The sequence below is a fragment of the Trematomus bernacchii genome, unplaced genomic scaffold (assembly GCF_902827165.1).
Source record: "Trematomus bernacchii unplaced genomic scaffold, fTreBer1.1, whole genome shotgun sequence".
In the NCBI taxonomy this organism is placed as follows: domain Eukaryota; kingdom Metazoa; phylum Chordata; class Actinopteri; order Perciformes; family Nototheniidae; genus Trematomus; species Trematomus bernacchii.
In genome coordinates this window covers 12,819,125-12,835,986 of record NW_022987720.1, presented here as the reverse complement: position 1 = coordinate 12,835,986, position 16,862 = coordinate 12,819,125, and the positions used below count along the sequence as shown (strand labels likewise).

Sequence of the window (16,862 nt, the reverse complement as noted above, 5' to 3'; positions counted from 1 at the left end):
TTACCATGTATAATAAATTGTCAGCAGAAATGTTCGCCCCAGATACGGCCAATTGATCTGGCCATGTTGGAGGTTGTTCAGCCGGAGGATCATGCAGCACGGCACGTTTCCCAGATCCTTCTGTTGACCTTTAATCTGTCATCTCATAAATGCAAGACAGATTAAACTGCTGTCTACCACAAGGGTGTCTGAGAAATTCCCCAGCATGTCACTATGACCTCTTCTATCTCTGGAGAAAAGCACCTTTAACTCTTCTTATCACTTTAAAAACAGTATTAGTACAAGAGGAAGACAGATCTACATTAGCATTAAAATTAAGAGCCACTGATATGACAAAACAGAGTGATGTGAGATTAGCACGTAGCAGCGTTTACAGAAAGTACACACTTAGAGGAGTTGGCTCCTGGTCCTGCTAATTTTATGTGAAGGAAATGATGTTGAGGAGGATAAGACCCAGATGGTCATGGGAATGTTTTGTATCTGCATTCTTAGCTCAGACTGGAGAGCTGTTTAGAAGAAGTATATTTACATAATCCAGTGTTTATTTGAAATAGAAACTCCCAGTGATAATAATAATAAATCATCCTGGTTCTTAAGGAGCCAAAAAGTGTTTTTAATTCTTACATTTTAAGACGCATATAAGTCTTGTTTCATTTTATATTTGTATGAGTATCTAACGGTATTGGACTTTAACTTTTACTACCGCTTTTATGTGGCAAGACATTATCAGCATCATATTTCTATTTCTGGACAAAAGACGTAACGTACATTTGAATTTGTGTCAAAGGTGCACTCAATGACACAGATTTAAAGTGGACCTATCATGCTATATTTGAATAATATAGTATAGGACCATACCTATATAAGGCATATTTATACTTTTTTTTTTTTCAAAATACCAAACAGATCATGCATTTTAGCCATGCCTCATTTTGCTCAATTTGACATTTTTTAGCTCTGTTTTTGCAAGGGCAGATTCTGTGAGAACAGCACCACCTACAGGCCTGGCATATGTACTACAGCGTCTCCAGCGCTTTCGAACGGCAATGGCCGTGTCTGTCTCCTCCTGATTGGTGGAGTTGGCCCAATAGCCGTAGCGCCACTGTCCTGACGTCAGGACAGTGTTCAAATCTGGATCAGTTTTTATCAGATCCGTTGCAGCCCCTTTTTTAGAGATTTGGGTATGGAGGAAAATAGAGAGGGTTGTGTTTTCTGACACTTGGTGAGTTCCCTGGAACACCGGGGACACATATTCATGTATAAAAGACGTACAAAAGTGCATTTTGCATGATAGGTCCCCTTTAAGTCAGGCATCTAGCTGGAGGAAAAAGTACTTTAAAATGTCATTAAGTTACACTATGTTACTTCCCTAGAAATGTAGCATTAGCAAAAGTGTAGAGCAGTCACCGAGACCTGACTCATTATCACAATAAAGTGCAGTCTTCTTCTACAATAATAAACAGCATACCGTAATGTATTGAGTCATGAAATGCCTTTAGCCATTAAGATGTGTTTATTTCATCAGCCGTTCTGACCACAGGTTAATTCAAATGAACAGGAACAGTGCAGGAAGTGGAACAGAAAAAACCAACATCACACAAAAGAACAAAGACATTCTAAACACAGAGATTCAAGGTAAACGTTTTACTGCACGTCAGTTTACTTTCAACATTTGTCATGAACAAAAAGTTTGAGGAATCAACCGATAAGTGTCTGGGAAAACACCGGTAATGACAAAACAGAACAGGTATGTTAGAAATGGAGAGAGGTGACATTTCTTTCTATTCAGGGCGTGCAAGAGAAGTATTTGTTATTGTAATAGCGAGGATTACCTTCCAACTGTGGGAGTGTGGGAAGTTCTGAGCCTGAGAGCACATAACAAAGATTACTGAAGAAATGAGATCCAATAAACATGTCAATTAGAGAAAGGGTGAAAGCAAATGTGCTAGGCATTTAGCAGGTTTGCATGCCACAGGTGTGAAATATTATGTCAGCTTGTTCTTTGCTCTTGGGAACATCGAGGATTATGCAAGTGTGGTATGAGCTGTAAAAATGTGCTGCGTTCTTGCAATTTAATAAGGTGATAGTAATGGACAGACTGTGTGCCAAGGTTTCACTGCAGCTACCGTTTAACAGCAGTGAGGTATTCTTGAGAAGCAGAAACAAATTTAATAGACACATCTCGGGACAAAACGTCATTATTCAGGTCCAAGCTTTGCATGTCCCTACTGCAAAGGACTATAATCTCCTTTTCTGTGAACCGTATGCATATGAGAGTCAGGGGAAGTGGCTTTGCGGAGAACTTGCACATGATCACGCAGGAAAGAGGTTTATAAGCAGAGAGACAGGAGGCATGTTTGTCTGCAAAATGCAAATGCTGTAGTGTGGTGCGCTGTTTATGTGTGTGGGTAGGTCGTCTTGCCACTTACTGTCATGCATTCTCACACAAAGCATCATGTTATGTCTACATACTTGGTTACTGTGTGTCCAGGCCCAGCTGTAAACAGAGGGTATCCAGGTAACCGTGGGTAGAGCACGCCACTGATTATCAGTGTCTGCTAGAGGGCAAGAAGGTGCATGGAGAAACATTATTTAGGAGTGATTCAGATATAAGAGATACAGCAGAAGACGGATAGAGAAGAAGAAGCCGGTAAGAGTGGTAGTGCTTAAACATGCCTGAATTTACTGCAGGGAACTGATTTTATGTGATAGCGGGTAAATACCAGCATGGCTGAGTCAGCTGCCGTGCCCCGACACACTACCCATCACCTCGTTTCACCACATCACAGGTGAGGGCCTGATGCATGGAGTGCCTGGCATTCTCCGCCTGCTGCACCTGGAAAAAAAAGACAGAAAGCCAAGAAAGAGAAAGAGAAAACACCTGGAATATGTGCTTCACTGCAAATACCGATACAGTTAGTTTAATGTCCTTACATGCAAACTTCTATACGGCAGCCCCAAATCTACACACTGAAAACACTGAAACGTTGACTTTTATTAAATGTATTTCGTCAACAGATTTCACATAACTAAGGTTAGTTGAAAGCAATAATATTGCGTTTAAATAAATAATATTAGGTTCAACCTCATATTATTGCTTTCCAGTAACCTAATACAGTTATGTGAAATTTGTACACTTAATTAAAGTCAACGGTTCGGTTTTTTTGTGCCTTTTGACTCATGGTTGTTATCTGGTTATCTAACCAGCTGAATCTTGCCATGGAACAAGTCTCCGATACATACAGTATCTCAGGTATGTTTGTGTCTGTCGCATATCAATAACCCCCATGATGGTGCAGCTGGGGAATGTATACGCACTTGGACTGTCCTGCGTTGACCTCCAGAAGAGTGCTTTTAGCTGAATACATGTCAGGGCAAGTCCCAGCCCACACTCGAGGGCCTGAAGGCCAAGAAAAGAGCAGGAACAGGATGTCCCCAATTTAAAAGAGAGAAAGAATGCCTTGCAGAGGTTGTTTCGAGGCGGAGGGTTATTTCCCATGACACAATCCTCTACTTCCTGGAGCGCTGGGGTTTTGTATACAAACTGGTTCTGTGGAATTGAAAAGCGGCAGGTCAGGCTGCGGCCCTGAGGGCGAGGTGACGTCAGGTCTCATGTCCAGCGAGCAGCCATAACCCGGGATCCCATATATCACGTGTGTGAAATATGATGATCTAATCCTCTCCCGTGACACGACCTGAGTGACCTTTGACCCTGCTCTTGGATGGAAGTTTGACCCTTCCCTTAGGGCCCACAGCAAGACTGCTATGTTTTTGCACTTGAAGTATTGATGACTTTTTTGTGAACTCTTGCAAATCCCGATCCCCTGATACGATTAAATCTGTACAGCTCTAACATTCTAAAGAACCGTTTCATTGTATATGATCATGTTTACTCTACATATTTCTCACAGTATTTCAATTTTTTCAAGTACCATTTCGATGTTTTATTATAATGTTTCTATTCTTTATTTATGATTTATGACTTTTGCAGTATTTTTATATATATTTCTCTTTCCTCTCAAAAGGTTTATGTTCATTGGTTACGTTTATTGTCTGCACTCTACATCAAGACAAATATCTATAAGTAAACAACCTTATATAAAACATTATATATATATATATGTATTTATAAATTACAAGAATATGCTTCTCATGAATTGATGCAATGACATTGATTTTGTCATTGAATTGCTTAACTCTGTTTAATGTAATTCCAAAACTCTGTATTTAATAATAATACATTTTAGCAGTTGTTCTAAAATGGTTTCAGGGCATTGCACTCTATAAAGGAGAACATATCAAATGTGCTGACTGTGTCCATGTGTGTAAAACTATTCATACTTTCCACACGTCCTCTCCTGTTTCAGCCGTGATGATTTTACCAGCAATCCCCACATTCCCTCTATATTAGCTTGAGAAAAATGCACTGCATATTTCTCAGACTCTCTCTTTACCTTTTATTAAAGTAAACCTGCCATCCGTCGACAGGAGCCACATCTGTCATCAGGCGGCACTTTATAAGTAGGCATATAAAGTAATAGCTCCTAGGTTTGGGTTTTTATCAGCCTGCATTAAATCCTCACAGGAGGGTATTCTTCCGACCTCTCAGTTTAGTCCCAGTTGTCCAATAGGCTGGATGGGTTTCACAGAACAGCGGATCCTTTCTATTTTTACCACAAATCCCTGCAACTTCTAATATGAGAGCGCTGTATCCAACTGCACAGAAGAAAGCATGCAGAGACACCATAAATAACATGTCTCCGGGCAAAATGTTTGGTTAAAAGTTGAAAACTTTGATGGAAACTATTAAAGTGAAGGAAAAAGTTGTGGATAAAATCTATCTGTGTTGAGAATAGAGGGAAAAAAAGGTCACAGACATAGTAACTCCACTTCATCAGATGCGAATGCTTTGTTATAATCACCCAATCCATCAAATCCAGACCAAAGCAGTTAAACTGTGGTTTTACATATGATATAAAACCTCTCAGCGAGATAAAGAGGATTTGATTTGATATCAGATGTAAATGCAGTGGTCTGAGTTCACTGGTGTGGAGGCAAGACAAGCCAGAAACCGCAAACCAAACATTAAACTTATGTCATATTTGTGTCTTCTAAGCATGATTACTGAACAATATGACAAAAGTCTTAAAACGAGGGAACAGATTCATAAAAGGATGTGACTTTGTTCGATGTATCAATTCATGTGAGAGATCAAGTAGAGCAAGGCTTCCCTTTATCTACAACCCTACCCAAGTTGCCAATGTTCATTTAAAATGTAGGGATATCGTTCAACTATCACTGATATGAGAAAGGATAGTGCGGATATCAATGGATTGATCAAAGCGTAGGTTTTTTAAGTTTCCATTTGCAGTACCATTACTTTTAGATAATTATTTCAGCAACTTCTTGTAGACCTAATGTAACTCCTGGCTAGGCTGATACGAATATGTAGACACTAACATAGTTAGGAACTCAAGCGATTGAAATGTCTTTATCGTAATGACATAGTGTAGATAGAAAACTGAAAAAAGAAACTCCGTCACGATTTGGCAATTAAGCCTTTGTCAGGGAGTCAAACACGTCAGAGTTTGTACTTATTAAGTCTTACATCATACCATTATAATAAAGGTGTTTTTTAATTGTTTCAAAAGAAAGTTCCCCTGGAGTGTTCTTATGAGATCTTTTAGAGATAAAGAAAAAGGTTGATCTTATCAGCTTCAAAAGCCTACTGCTTAATCTTGGGCCTGAAAAGGGAGGCACCATCTCAGAAAAATGGAAGATATGCATATTTCAGTTTAGCTTACGAATAGCCTCATTTGACTTTGTTCACAGGTATAGTGTGACATTTCCACTCCACCACAAGCACGACACCACGTCCTCAGCTGTTTCACTTCTGCTCTTCACTCTCACATGGGACATCCTGTCGAAAGCATCTGCTTGTGCAGCCACTAAAACACACACAAACCTCTTATTGTTTCTTCACCATGTACTCACTGCATGAGTGTGCCCTGCAAAAGCACAGCCCAATGTGACGCACACAGGCTGAGCATATGAATGAACTGACAAGGAGCTGTTATGCTTTTCCTCCTGAAGCACTAGCTACTACAGTCACAGTGCAGAATCCATTATTGCCCCGTCCATTCATTTCCACCACCAACAAACATGATGCAGTGTCACACAGCTGTGCACGTGGGATGTCAGGTTTGTAAAATGTGATAGCTGTCCTAGAAATCTGCAGAGGTGGGAAGTAGTGGAGTACAAATACTTCGTTACTGTACTTAAGTACATTTTTATGGTATCAGTGCTTTACTCCACTATTTATTTTTCTGACAACTTTTTACTTTATTTCTTACATTTTTATTACAAATACCTGAACTTTCTACTTCTTACATTTTCAAAACAGGCTTGTTACTTTAGTTTTAATCTGTGTTTGGTGGCGTGATCATTATTAGTTAGAGCCATTGCGTGCCTATTGATTTTAACACGATCCGTGTATCCATCACTTCCTGGTCTTCTCTAAAGAAGAGGGACCAATGAAAACGTTGTCATGTTGCCGTTGTTCAGCATGGAAACATTCATTAGCTAACAATGACATTATAGTTCTATTAATATAAAGGGAGGTCAGGTACTCTTTAAAACAGATGGTAGTTATGGGTATTTTTTACTTAAGTACATTTCGAAGCCCACACTTCTTTACTTTTACTTGAGTAAAGAAGTTTAGTCAGTACTTACTTTTAACAGAGTATTTTTAAACACCAGTATTTGTACTTCTACTTGAGTAAAGGATATGTGTACTTTTGCCATCTCTGGAAATCTGTTTATGGTCAGGTGCTGTGTTCTAATCGTGGTTTTAAGGCTTTTCCAGACCTTGGTGCACCTCCACCCAACAATTCTGGTAATTGCTAGCCCAGAGGAAAGACTTGCTGCAATGTGTAGCAGCAAGATGCCCAAATTCACCAACTCATGGACCATAGACTGCTCCATTTTGCCAGGATGGATTCAGAAACACCCACTGGATCAAATGCAGCCCATACTACTGATTGTTGCTTATCTGTGCACTGAAAACACTGTGTTTGACTCACTCTCATTCCTTTTTTCACTCAAGTTAAAGCAATGTGAACACAGTAGCAACAAATGTGCTTCATCACCTCTTCTACAAGAACAGTAACAATGCACCATGCATATGGCAGTTCAAACTACATGGCCCTGAACAAGAAAAGCTATTAACGGAAATTAGGGATTGATGGAGACAGGATACAATAAAACAGCTAAAAGCCATTAACGTCTGAGGTCAAGCAGTTCAGGAGTTTGAACAATGCTTGGGAGTTGTAGATATTTGAAAGAGGTTCAAGGCCCGCTGTTATCTATCCCACAGACTCTGGGACAGCAGCCAAGCCGATGCCATCTCAAGCGGAGGAACGCAAGAAAATGGCAGGAAATTCCTACTTGGTTTTCTCCCATAAGCAGAAGAAATTCTTTCGATTCAGGCTGCTGAAATGTTGCACAACAATGTAAGTTGTTTTGACTGGTCAGATGATCAGCTGTATGGGACAAAAACACTGTTAAAGTTCCCCAAAACAATTAAAAGGAACAAAAACAAATGAGAAATGTGAATAAGTGAGACTTTGATATAAAAAGTTATCTAAACGAAGCACTTTGTCCAGTCTGTGATGCTATGTTTGTAATTGTAGACAAGCTTTATAGGATGATTGGTTTGTACCTGAGGATTCGTTGCCACCTAGTGAAAAATCATTCACATGATAATGCTTTTTAATCATAAAACCTGTTATCCAGACACTGCTTAAAACTGGCATGATGGATTTATTCACTACCTAATATAAGACCCTCCTAGTCCTCTGCTTTGGTTTGAATGTCTTTCTTTAATATTAAGGCTATTAGTTTCCTCTCAGTGCAACCTCACTTTATTTGAAGATGTTCAATGCCTTAATCTTTGTGATCATAGATTTATAATGACTTATAGAGATTGTATAGGACATCTCAAAGTATCTTTAGGTTTTTTGAAAGGCTTATATATTGAAGCATCATTTTCAAAGATAACTAAATAAGGTTCTTCTTAATTCAGATACACAAATATAATGGCAAAACATAAGAATATCAAAACAAAAAAACACAAGGGACCATATATATATAAAGAATACATTAAAGAAAAAGGGAAATAAATAAATATAACATTTTATAAAATACATAAAATTGATAATAAATTGATGCAAACTGTAATACTTTAAATAATAAATGTGTTTAAAAAGTGATAATGTTGATAACAACCATGTTAGTTAGGCACCTGGATCAGCTGAAACCACTAACCTGGAAGACTGTATTTTATCGCAATTTAATAAAATGTTGAGAATTAAAGTGTATACAGTACTTCATCTCTGGATGTTGTAAAGCTCAGAAATATTTCAAGGATATTATTCAAATCAGCAAATGATAACTCTCAGTGAGGCATTCCTGAAATAACAATTCATCTTCAACACAAGCCTGGGAAAAGGATGCAGGGTCTCCAAAATCAGAGACCCTTTGAGCGATTTCCTTCTTCTTCAATCCCTTGAACTCACCCATTGTGCTCTGACTATTCTCAGCATCACTGTTAGTGTTGTCATTCTGACTGGTATCATGATGCTTTGCTGCCACCTGGTGCTTACAATTGTGGTACATTTTTACATTCTCACCAATGATCAGTTATGTTACTGCGGGTGTGAACAACCCCTCATCCGTTATGTGTTTCTCAACAGAAAGAAAACAACCAAATCAAAACAACTATACTGACAAGGGCATGAGAAAAGAGGGCAGACTCCAGGTGGCCGATAAGATGTTTAAGTTGAACTGGCCTTGAGATAGCCAAATATGTGAAAACACAGAGTTTTTCCCTCGCATCCTCTTTGCTTCTCTCTGTTGAAGCAGATCAGAGCAGTTAGAGATCCTGGATCGATGGAGAAGAAGGTGGTTCTGATCACAGGCTGCTCCTCGGGAATCGGCCTCAGCCTGGCTGTCCGGCTGGCCTCCGACCCCGACAAAACATTCAAAGGTAACCACAGCTGACATGGACTTTTGAAGTATTCCTTTTGTGTCTTTTTAGGAAGCCTTACTGTCAGGAAGTGTTCAGGTAATGACCTACTGATCACACCGTTTGTAATGTGATACTAGACTGGATGCTGGATGAGATTGTGAGATGAGAAAATCATTTTTGAAATCTGTATCAAGGCATGCCAGTGAGTGCTGCTTTCTGTTTAAGTGTATGCCACCATGAGAAACCTGGCCAAGAAGGAGCGTCTCATAGAGTGTGTGAAAAGCCTGCACAAAGACACCTTGGACATCCTGCAAATGGACGTGACCGGCTGGCAGTCCATCCTGGATGCGAGGGAGAGGGTTGTGGAGAAACGAGTGGACATTCTGGGTATGCTCTAATGTCAGTGTGTTCTTATTAAGGGGACACAATACAGGGGAATGGGGAACATGTTGACTAACATACATCACAGTGAAACTCCCTGCAGTGTAGAGATCTGGTAAATAAAACCTTTTTTTGCAATACAAGTTTTCTGTTATGTGTAAATATGCAAATTACGGGTAATCTCATTATATATGCTACTTCGCATGAACATCTGACAAAAAAGCCCAGTTCTTCATTTTTGTTAGATTTGGTTTATATACAGTATCATAGTCAAACGTTTTCTACGGGTAATTTTTTATATCTGTTTGGATCCCTCCCTTAATCAGAAAATACTGTCAAAAGTTTCCATCATGTTGTAGGCAAAACATAATCAGGCTTTGAATGATATATAAACAAACGCCTCAGTTAAGGCCTTGATATGAATACAGACAAATAGACAGGAATAAAACGGTATCATTTGGTGTATACTGTAGTGGAGAGAGTGATAAATTGTAAAGTGTGTTAATGGGCATCTCCTCGCCGCTCACAGTGTGTAATGCGGGTGTGGGTCTGATGGGGCCGCTGGAGGTGCAGTCCTTGGACTCGATGAGGCAGATTCTGGAGGTCAACCTCTTCGGTACCATCCAGACCATCCAGGCGTTCCTGCCAGGGATGAAGGCTCGGGGTCAGGGCCACATCCTGGTCACGGGAAGCACAGGAGGGCTTCAAGGTGAGACGGGAACATCGTTGAGAAATCACTGATCGTCCTCAGTGTTCCACATGTGCAGATTTAAGAATAATTTATTGGGAATGTCGAAAAACATGTTGTGTTGATGCTTGCTGCCATGCATGAAATTGCCAAAATAACCCATCTTCATGCTTCATGCTCTCTCACAGGTCTCCCCTTTAATGAGGTGTACTGTGCCAGTAAGTTTGCAATAGAGGGAGCATGTGAGAGTTTGGCAATCCTCCTGCAACACTTCAATATCCAGTGAGTCTCTGCACTTTGTTTCCTGAGTTCAGAGGCAGTTAACAGTCAACTTCAAGTGTTAACTATGCTTCATCCTGCAGTGTGAGTCTTGTTGAGTGTGGTCCAGTGAACACTGACTTCCTGGTGAACCTGCAGAAGGCAGAGCTCGGGGACACATCTCTGCAACAGGTCGATGACCTCACACTCAACCTCTATGAAAAATACCTGCAGCACTGTGGCTCTGTTTTCCAAAACGCAGCCCAGGACACTGAGGACATTGTGAAGGTATGCTGTGTCATACATTAGAGTGTATTCATTTCTCTTGTGTACATTGCCTTGTGTTTTTTATGCTGCTGCAACGCAAACATTTCCCAAATTGGGATCAATAAAGTACCTATCTTAATCTCTTAATCTTAGAGCGTAAAATCATAAATGATAAAGATACTGGTGGAAACAATTGATTTTTAAAATGTGGGTTAACTATTTTGGCTGTTGTGCTGATTAAATAACATTATAATGATTGAAGATTTCATTATTTTAGGTTTTTATTCTGAGAAATAAACTGGAAATCTAGACAACACTTCCCATAAAACCCAGGACACATTAAACATTTCAGATTTACAGACTCCAATCTAAAACATATACTCTAATCTGCTATCTGAAAGTTAAATATGTATGCCTGCTCTGGCAGGGAAACTATCACGCTGGAGCTGGGTCACACTTTGTGCCTGGCTTTGAATTCCTTCAAAATGAATGCACGATTTACACATTTTCATTTGCACGATCTTGCTTTGTAGTGTGACCCGCTGTATCTCACTGGTGCTGTTTGTTTTTGTCTCTAAGGTATTTCTGGAAGCCATCCAGTCGCCCAGCCCTGCCTTCAGATACTTCACCAGCGGGGACGTGCCACCTCTCACCAAACTGAAGGCCACAGAGCCAGGTGGCTCGCGGTACATCAGTGCTTTGAGCAAAACCATGTTCTCATCTGAGGAACAATAATTGTGCCTTGTTTTCAACCAAGCCACTAGTTGCTCTTCTTTTTTCTTCGTGTACAGAGTTTTATGTTGTTGTTCTCTCAGTTTTGTGTTTTGGAGTTAAAGTTGGGGCACTGTGACTCACCGTGGTGACTCAAAGTTCAGTTTTATATTTTAACATGAAGGGACTGCATGCTTCTATTTTTGTGAGTCACGTTTAAAAATGTATATTCCTTTGGACAATTTTAAGATTTGAAAAATAAACAAAGTTTTGGTTGTTGGAGACATTTTAAGTAAGTATTATGTTGAGTGATACAGCAGCTTCTTCATTTTTACCATGTGATAGTGTTGTTACCACACTGGTTGGCATATTTTCACAGGGCGTGCTTCTGGAGAACCACAACCAGAAACTATTTTGTTACTCCAAAGCATGAAACAAAACAAGATGCAGGATTGTTCTCCATAAAATAAATACATTGTATGTTGTTTTCTTTTTTGTGTGTTTTCTGAATGACTTGCATTAAAATTCCCGTTGATGGTTAAATGAACCATGAACTGAAACCAGTTTGGATGATATCTGTTAAACACTCACTGTAGATTGTATGCAAAGTTGGATTTCACTAAGTCTTTGCTCCATATATTATTTATCATAACAGATGTTGTGTGTCACAAGAAGTATGCACACTTTAACTAATAATTAGGAGCAACACATCAAGGCCATTGACCAAAGAAAAGAAAGGAAATATACAGCTTGTAAATGCTTTGGTCTAGTATTGGTGCTGAAATATTATTTCACTTTGAGGTGGATTCTCTCTCATTGATCTACATAAAGCAAACAGACAATGTCATGTATTATACAGTTTTAATCCTTAAAATCAGTAACTTCTTCTCAAAATGACTTCATAAATGGACACAATTATCTAATTCGTATTACCATTATACCTCTATACCTTTCTATTTAAATAGGAATTTGAAAGAGTTCATTTAAATTATGAAAAGTTAAGAAATGTCTTTATGACCAGTAAATTGTGAGGAGGAGGTTGAACTGCTTGAATCACTGAACAGATGAAAGACTGTACGAGGGCCAGCTGGAACAACATCCATCACCTGGGTATTATTTATTTATTTATTTGGATCAGTCTTAGGCTGTTTAGCCCATGAGTATTTCTATTACAACCTGAGACAGGTTAGCTTGCCTGTATAAAAACATTCCGTTTCCAAAATGTCTTTGTTAGGACTGACTGAGGATCTTATGTCCCTTTCTGATTAAATTCTGTCATTCCAGATTAAAGATCCTGAAATGGAATCCTGCAATACCAGTTCCTACTGTGTGGTACCGTACGTCTAAATATAGATGACAACCTTTATTTGTCTGAAGAACCAAAGTCCAGGTGAATCATGCACACAGCATGCAAGCTCTACCATACAGTATCATTTTAGACTTTGGATTTCTCGTGGAAACCCTTTTGAAGGCCAGTGTTCTCAATCAAATAATACATATGATTGTATTCCTTATCATGTCTCCTTCATGATGAGAGTAAAACTGTGTAATTTCTGAAATCCAAGTCTGAGGAGATCAGCTTGTAGTCTAATGCATCCCATAATAACAATACTAACTAGGTTTAAATAATATTTACATTTGCTAAATGTTTTGACAAAAATACCTACATTTGATTTTCATTCAAATTGTTAAAAGTGTTTGCCTGTCTTGCCACTTACTGTATGAAGATAGACTTCTGGTGCAGTGTTTCACAAAGGTTCAATAACATGACATAAAACGTGTCATATGAAAGCTGTTTGATTTTATTCATTTAACACGTCTTCTGAACTTCTTTAATTTCTTATTTTTTAAATCTGGATTCATCTTGGCTTTAAGTTCAAAGATCAAGATTTCACTCTGATTGGCTAGAGCATCTCGTTACGTCATTGCTGTCTTTATCAATCTGGGCACTGTGGGCAGTAGCGCGGATCAGTCAGAACAGCCGGGTAGGTGCTGCTGCTGCTGGGGTGGAAATAAGGACTTTTCTCCATTAGTCTTCAAAACTTAAACTTCACCATGACCAACAAAGTGACCCCTCTCCTCTTCAAGGCGCTGCTGCAGATGTCTGAAGCACATTACTCAAAAGTTGGACGAGGGACCGGTAAAAGAACAAACATCAGGTGAGTGAACACGGGGATTTTTCAAAGGTGATGCGTTCAGGTAGCCGAGGTAGGCGAAATACTAAGGAGCATTTATATTGAATTATACTTGTCACAATATGGGTCGAGCTGTACATTATATGTTAAAATGTATGTTCTTCACATATCCGGCTATGTTTTGTTATTTTGAATTAATTGTAGACTTAGTGGCATGAGTGGCAAGTTAGCCTGTGTGCGTGTGAAGAAATAATTGGCAAAGAGAAACAGTCATGAGACTCGCAGTGAGTCACAATTATAATGCGTCAACGTTACTATCGATATCAAAACTGAAAGAGCAAAAACATGAACATTCGTAAATGGAGAGCAAGTTGTGGCTTGGTTGAAAACAAAGCAGACATACAGTATTGCTCTTTGTCTTGTCTCCTCTTGTAGATGGTTACCACTTGCATTCAGTAAGCTGCCAGCAGTTTTTCTCAGTGAGAAATACTTACTATAAATAACTACATACTTAAATATTAGGGACAAATGAATTCAGTTTGTCCACAGAACAAACAATTTCACAACATAAATGATATGGTAACCTGTGCTATTATTAACCCAAACTCTAATTTGGGTCAGTCACATGTCAGAGCCCCCTCACTGAATACACCTGTGATGCTTCTTGTATATTTCCCACAAACTGATTAATATGTAACCATATATGTTTTTAATTTCTTCCTGTCAGACACTTGTGGGGCTCCTGTGGGGCCCTGGCAGCGAGAAGGACCAGCATGCCTCTCTGCCCCGCCACCCCCCTCAGCACACCCAGCCGCAGCTTCATCAACCTGGCTGCTCCCATCAGTGCTCGCAGGATGGAGTACACCGAGTGCCGGACATTAGGGTGAGCCATCTGACATCCAACATGTTGAAAACCAGTGAAATAAGAAGACGGCAGTCCTTCCAAACCATACAGAATGTAACTGAAAGTGGTGTAATTTCAAACAAAAGGATAAAATACACAAAAATATACAGGTTTTCTTCAAGTGCATGGTAAAGCAACACCTGATCGTAACTTACAATAAGTCAACAGTGATAACATTTATAATTATTTTGGTGATGTAAAAAATGGCAGATTAATTGGAGCACAAGATGGAATCGTATATATTTTTTTAAATAAGAAAATGTATTGAAAATACCTAAATACATTTAAAACTTAGCATTAAATAGAAATTGGAACTCCAAGTGTTGAATACACACATTTATGAAGAAATAAACTCATTGGATGTGCCTCTGTTTTCATGTAATGTGTGCTCAGGTTTACTCCAAAGCAGATGTATGATGTGGTGGCCAGTGTGGACCAATACCAGCACTTTGTTCCCTGGTGCAAGAAGTCTCGTGTCACAAGGAGACAAAATGGTAACGTCCAGGCGGATCTCGAAATAGGTTTCCCCCCCATCGTGGAGCGCTACACCTCTGAAGTCACCGTCGTCCCAAATCACCAAGTCAGGGTAAGGAAGTCTTGGTAGCTCCAGGAATGCACCACTACAAACCCCTTTGCCCAAATAATACACTTTGAACTGCAGCGTATGCTCTTTGACCTTTTGAAATAAAGATAACTAAAGGTTAATTTCTTTTAAAACAGGCCGTGTGTACTAATGGATCCCTCTTCAGCCATCTGGAAACAATATGGAGGTTTGCCCCTGGAGCCAAAGACCTACCAGCCTCCTGCAAAGTCTATTTCTATGCAAGTAATATATTGACCTGAGAGAAAATACATTGAAAGTATGAGGAAATGGGAAGGGGAACTTATTCTGGGTTGAAATTGAATAAAGTAAACCTCAGGGTCAGCCAGGAAGTAGTTGACATGTTGAAAAAGATGACCAATGAACATGTAAAGGTAGCGCATAATTTACTAAATCAACAGCATGTTGCATTCAAGAGAGTTTAAAACTAGCGATTAAGACCATACAATTGTTAGGAAAATGTTAACTGAGGGAATAAATCAAGTACATTTTCTCATAGACTTCTATACAATCTGATGTGGTCTCTGCCTCTTGCTGTTCCTGTTTAGAAGGATTTGAGAAGAAATCCATTTAATTTACAATTGAAGATTCTCCCAAACATTTAACTGACGTGTTTGCCCATCTCTTGTTTTCTCTAGGTGTCATTTGAGTTCAAGTCTCTCCTGCACTCTCAGCTGGCCGGCGTGTTCTTTGACGAAGTGGTTAAACAGATGGTCAAGGCCTTTGAGTCACGAGCATCAACTCTTTACAGGAGCCAGCAGGGGGCGCCATTGAGGAGCCGGTCAACATGAGGCGTTTGTCCTCCCATATCATCCACATCCCCTTCAAAGCCTGCTCTTGCTGTCAAAACATGTCCTACAAAGAAGTCACAGAAGGCTGGATCTTCTTTTTTTTGCACACAGTCTTATACTTAAATTTACATACACATTGAACATACTTAAAAACATTATTTATAAGCCAGTCACAAGCTAATTTATTTATTTTTTCTTGTTAAATTGTGGATCAACAAGTGACAACTGTTCAGCGCAGAAACAAGTGTTGAGCTATTATTTGTTTGTGGAAATAAAAAGCTATTTTGGTTATCCTATGTCCATGTTTTATTAATTGCGTCTATTATTTTAATGTGCTGTTTTAATTTCCTTTTTTATAATTGTATCAGTCAACACTTCGCTCCTGGTTTTACTCTCATAGGTGATGATCAGTTTTCATGAGAAGAAACATGTTAAAGGTCACCTATTATGCAAAGTCCACTTTTTCATGTCTTTTATACATAAATATGTGTCCCCTCTGTGTAAAGAGATTCTGAAAGTTTCAGGAAAAAAGATTCGCTCTCTTTTTGTCCTGATCCATTTATATAAAAACCTGTCTGAAAATGAGCTGATCAGATTTTGGCCACTTTATGTCATAACGATTTTTTGGCTTGTGTAACCATTAGCCAATAACCAACCAAGGTAACCCCCACCGTATCACCTGAACCTCCTCCTAGAGCACCATTGTGTTTATTTTAACCAAATATCTCTGAGGGGCGTGGGGAGTGGCTCCTTATTTTCATCTTAAGTAACAGAGGGGTTTATGGGATGCTACAATGATCTGTTTGGTATTTAGACCTATAATAAAGTAATGAAAAACAGTATAATAGGGGACGTTTAAAGTACACGTGTAGCAGATATTTACAATCTTTACTTGTAACCATTTTAACAGTACCAAGTACAAACGGGAAAGTGCAACAAATAATCTATCTTGTGACGTGTGTCCATGCTTTACGTCTCCCCCATAACGAGGTATTTCCAGAGTTGTACAAAAATATATAAGATCAAAGGACCCATGAGGAATCCTGTTGAGATTGCAAGGATTCACACTTAACTACCACATAATATAGACAACATCTG

The 16,862-nt window shown here is 39.1% G+C and overlaps 2 protein-coding genes across 3 annotated transcripts; both read left to right on the top strand.

Moving 5' to 3' along the window:
• Nucleotides 1-8,793: 8,793 nt before the first annotated feature.
• hsd17b1 (hydroxysteroid (17-beta) dehydrogenase 1) lies at nucleotides 8,794-11,893 on the top strand. The gene is made up of 6 exons (XM_034143819.1): nucleotides 8,794-9,046; nucleotides 9,254-9,415; nucleotides 9,939-10,118; nucleotides 10,286-10,379; nucleotides 10,460-10,643; nucleotides 11,202-11,893. Exons 1-6 carry the CDS (start codon nucleotides 8,950-8,952, stop codon nucleotides 11,355-11,357), a joined length of 873 nt encoding a protein of 290 aa, XP_033999710.1. The 5' UTR covers nucleotides 8,794-8,949; the 3' UTR covers nucleotides 11,358-11,893.
• Nucleotides 11,894-13,276: 1,383 nt separating this feature from the next.
• Nucleotides 13,277-16,060, top strand: si:ch73-141c7.1 (coenzyme Q-binding protein COQ10 homolog, mitochondrial). Of its 2 annotated transcripts, none has more exons than XM_034143817.1 (5): nucleotides 13,277-13,492; nucleotides 14,196-14,351; nucleotides 14,766-14,958; nucleotides 15,093-15,194; nucleotides 15,612-16,060. In XM_034143817.1, the coding sequence occupies exons 1-5, from the start codon at nucleotides 13,389-13,391 to the stop codon at nucleotides 15,762-15,764; spliced, it is 708 nt and encodes a 235-aa protein (XP_033999708.1). In that variant the 5' UTR covers nucleotides 13,277-13,388; the 3' UTR covers nucleotides 15,765-16,060. The 2 variants fall into 2 exon arrangements, with proteins under 2 accessions (XP_033999708.1, XP_033999709.1); XM_034143818.1 differs by having other exon boundaries at nucleotides 15,093-15,198; nucleotides 15,612-15,710.
• The last annotated feature ends 802 nt before the right edge of the window (nucleotides 16,061-16,862 follow it).

Coding starts and splice junctions, on each gene's coding strand:
- hsd17b1 (XM_034143819.1), top strand. CDS start 8,950: ATGGAGAAGAAGGTGGTTCTGATCACAGGCTGCTCCTCGGGAATCGGC. Junction 9,416..9,938: donor GAAACGAGTGGACATTCTGG/GTATGCTCTAAT, acceptor CGCCGCTCACAG/TGTGTAATGCGGGTGTGGGT. Junction 10,380..10,459: donor CTGCAACACTTCAATATCCA/GTGAGTCTCTGC, acceptor TTCATCCTGCAG/TGTGAGTCTTGTTGAGTGTG.
- si:ch73-141c7.1 (XM_034143817.1), top strand. CDS start 13,389: ATGACCAACAAAGTGACCCCTCTCCTCTTCAAGGCGCTGCTGCAGATG. Junction 14,959..15,092: donor TCCCAAATCACCAAGTCAGG/GTAAGGAAGTCT, acceptor CTTTTAAAACAG/GCCGTGTGTACTAATGGATC. Junction 15,195..15,611: donor CCTGCAAAGTCTATTTCTAT/GCAAGTAATATA, acceptor TGTTTTCTCTAG/GTGTCATTTGAGTTCAAGTC.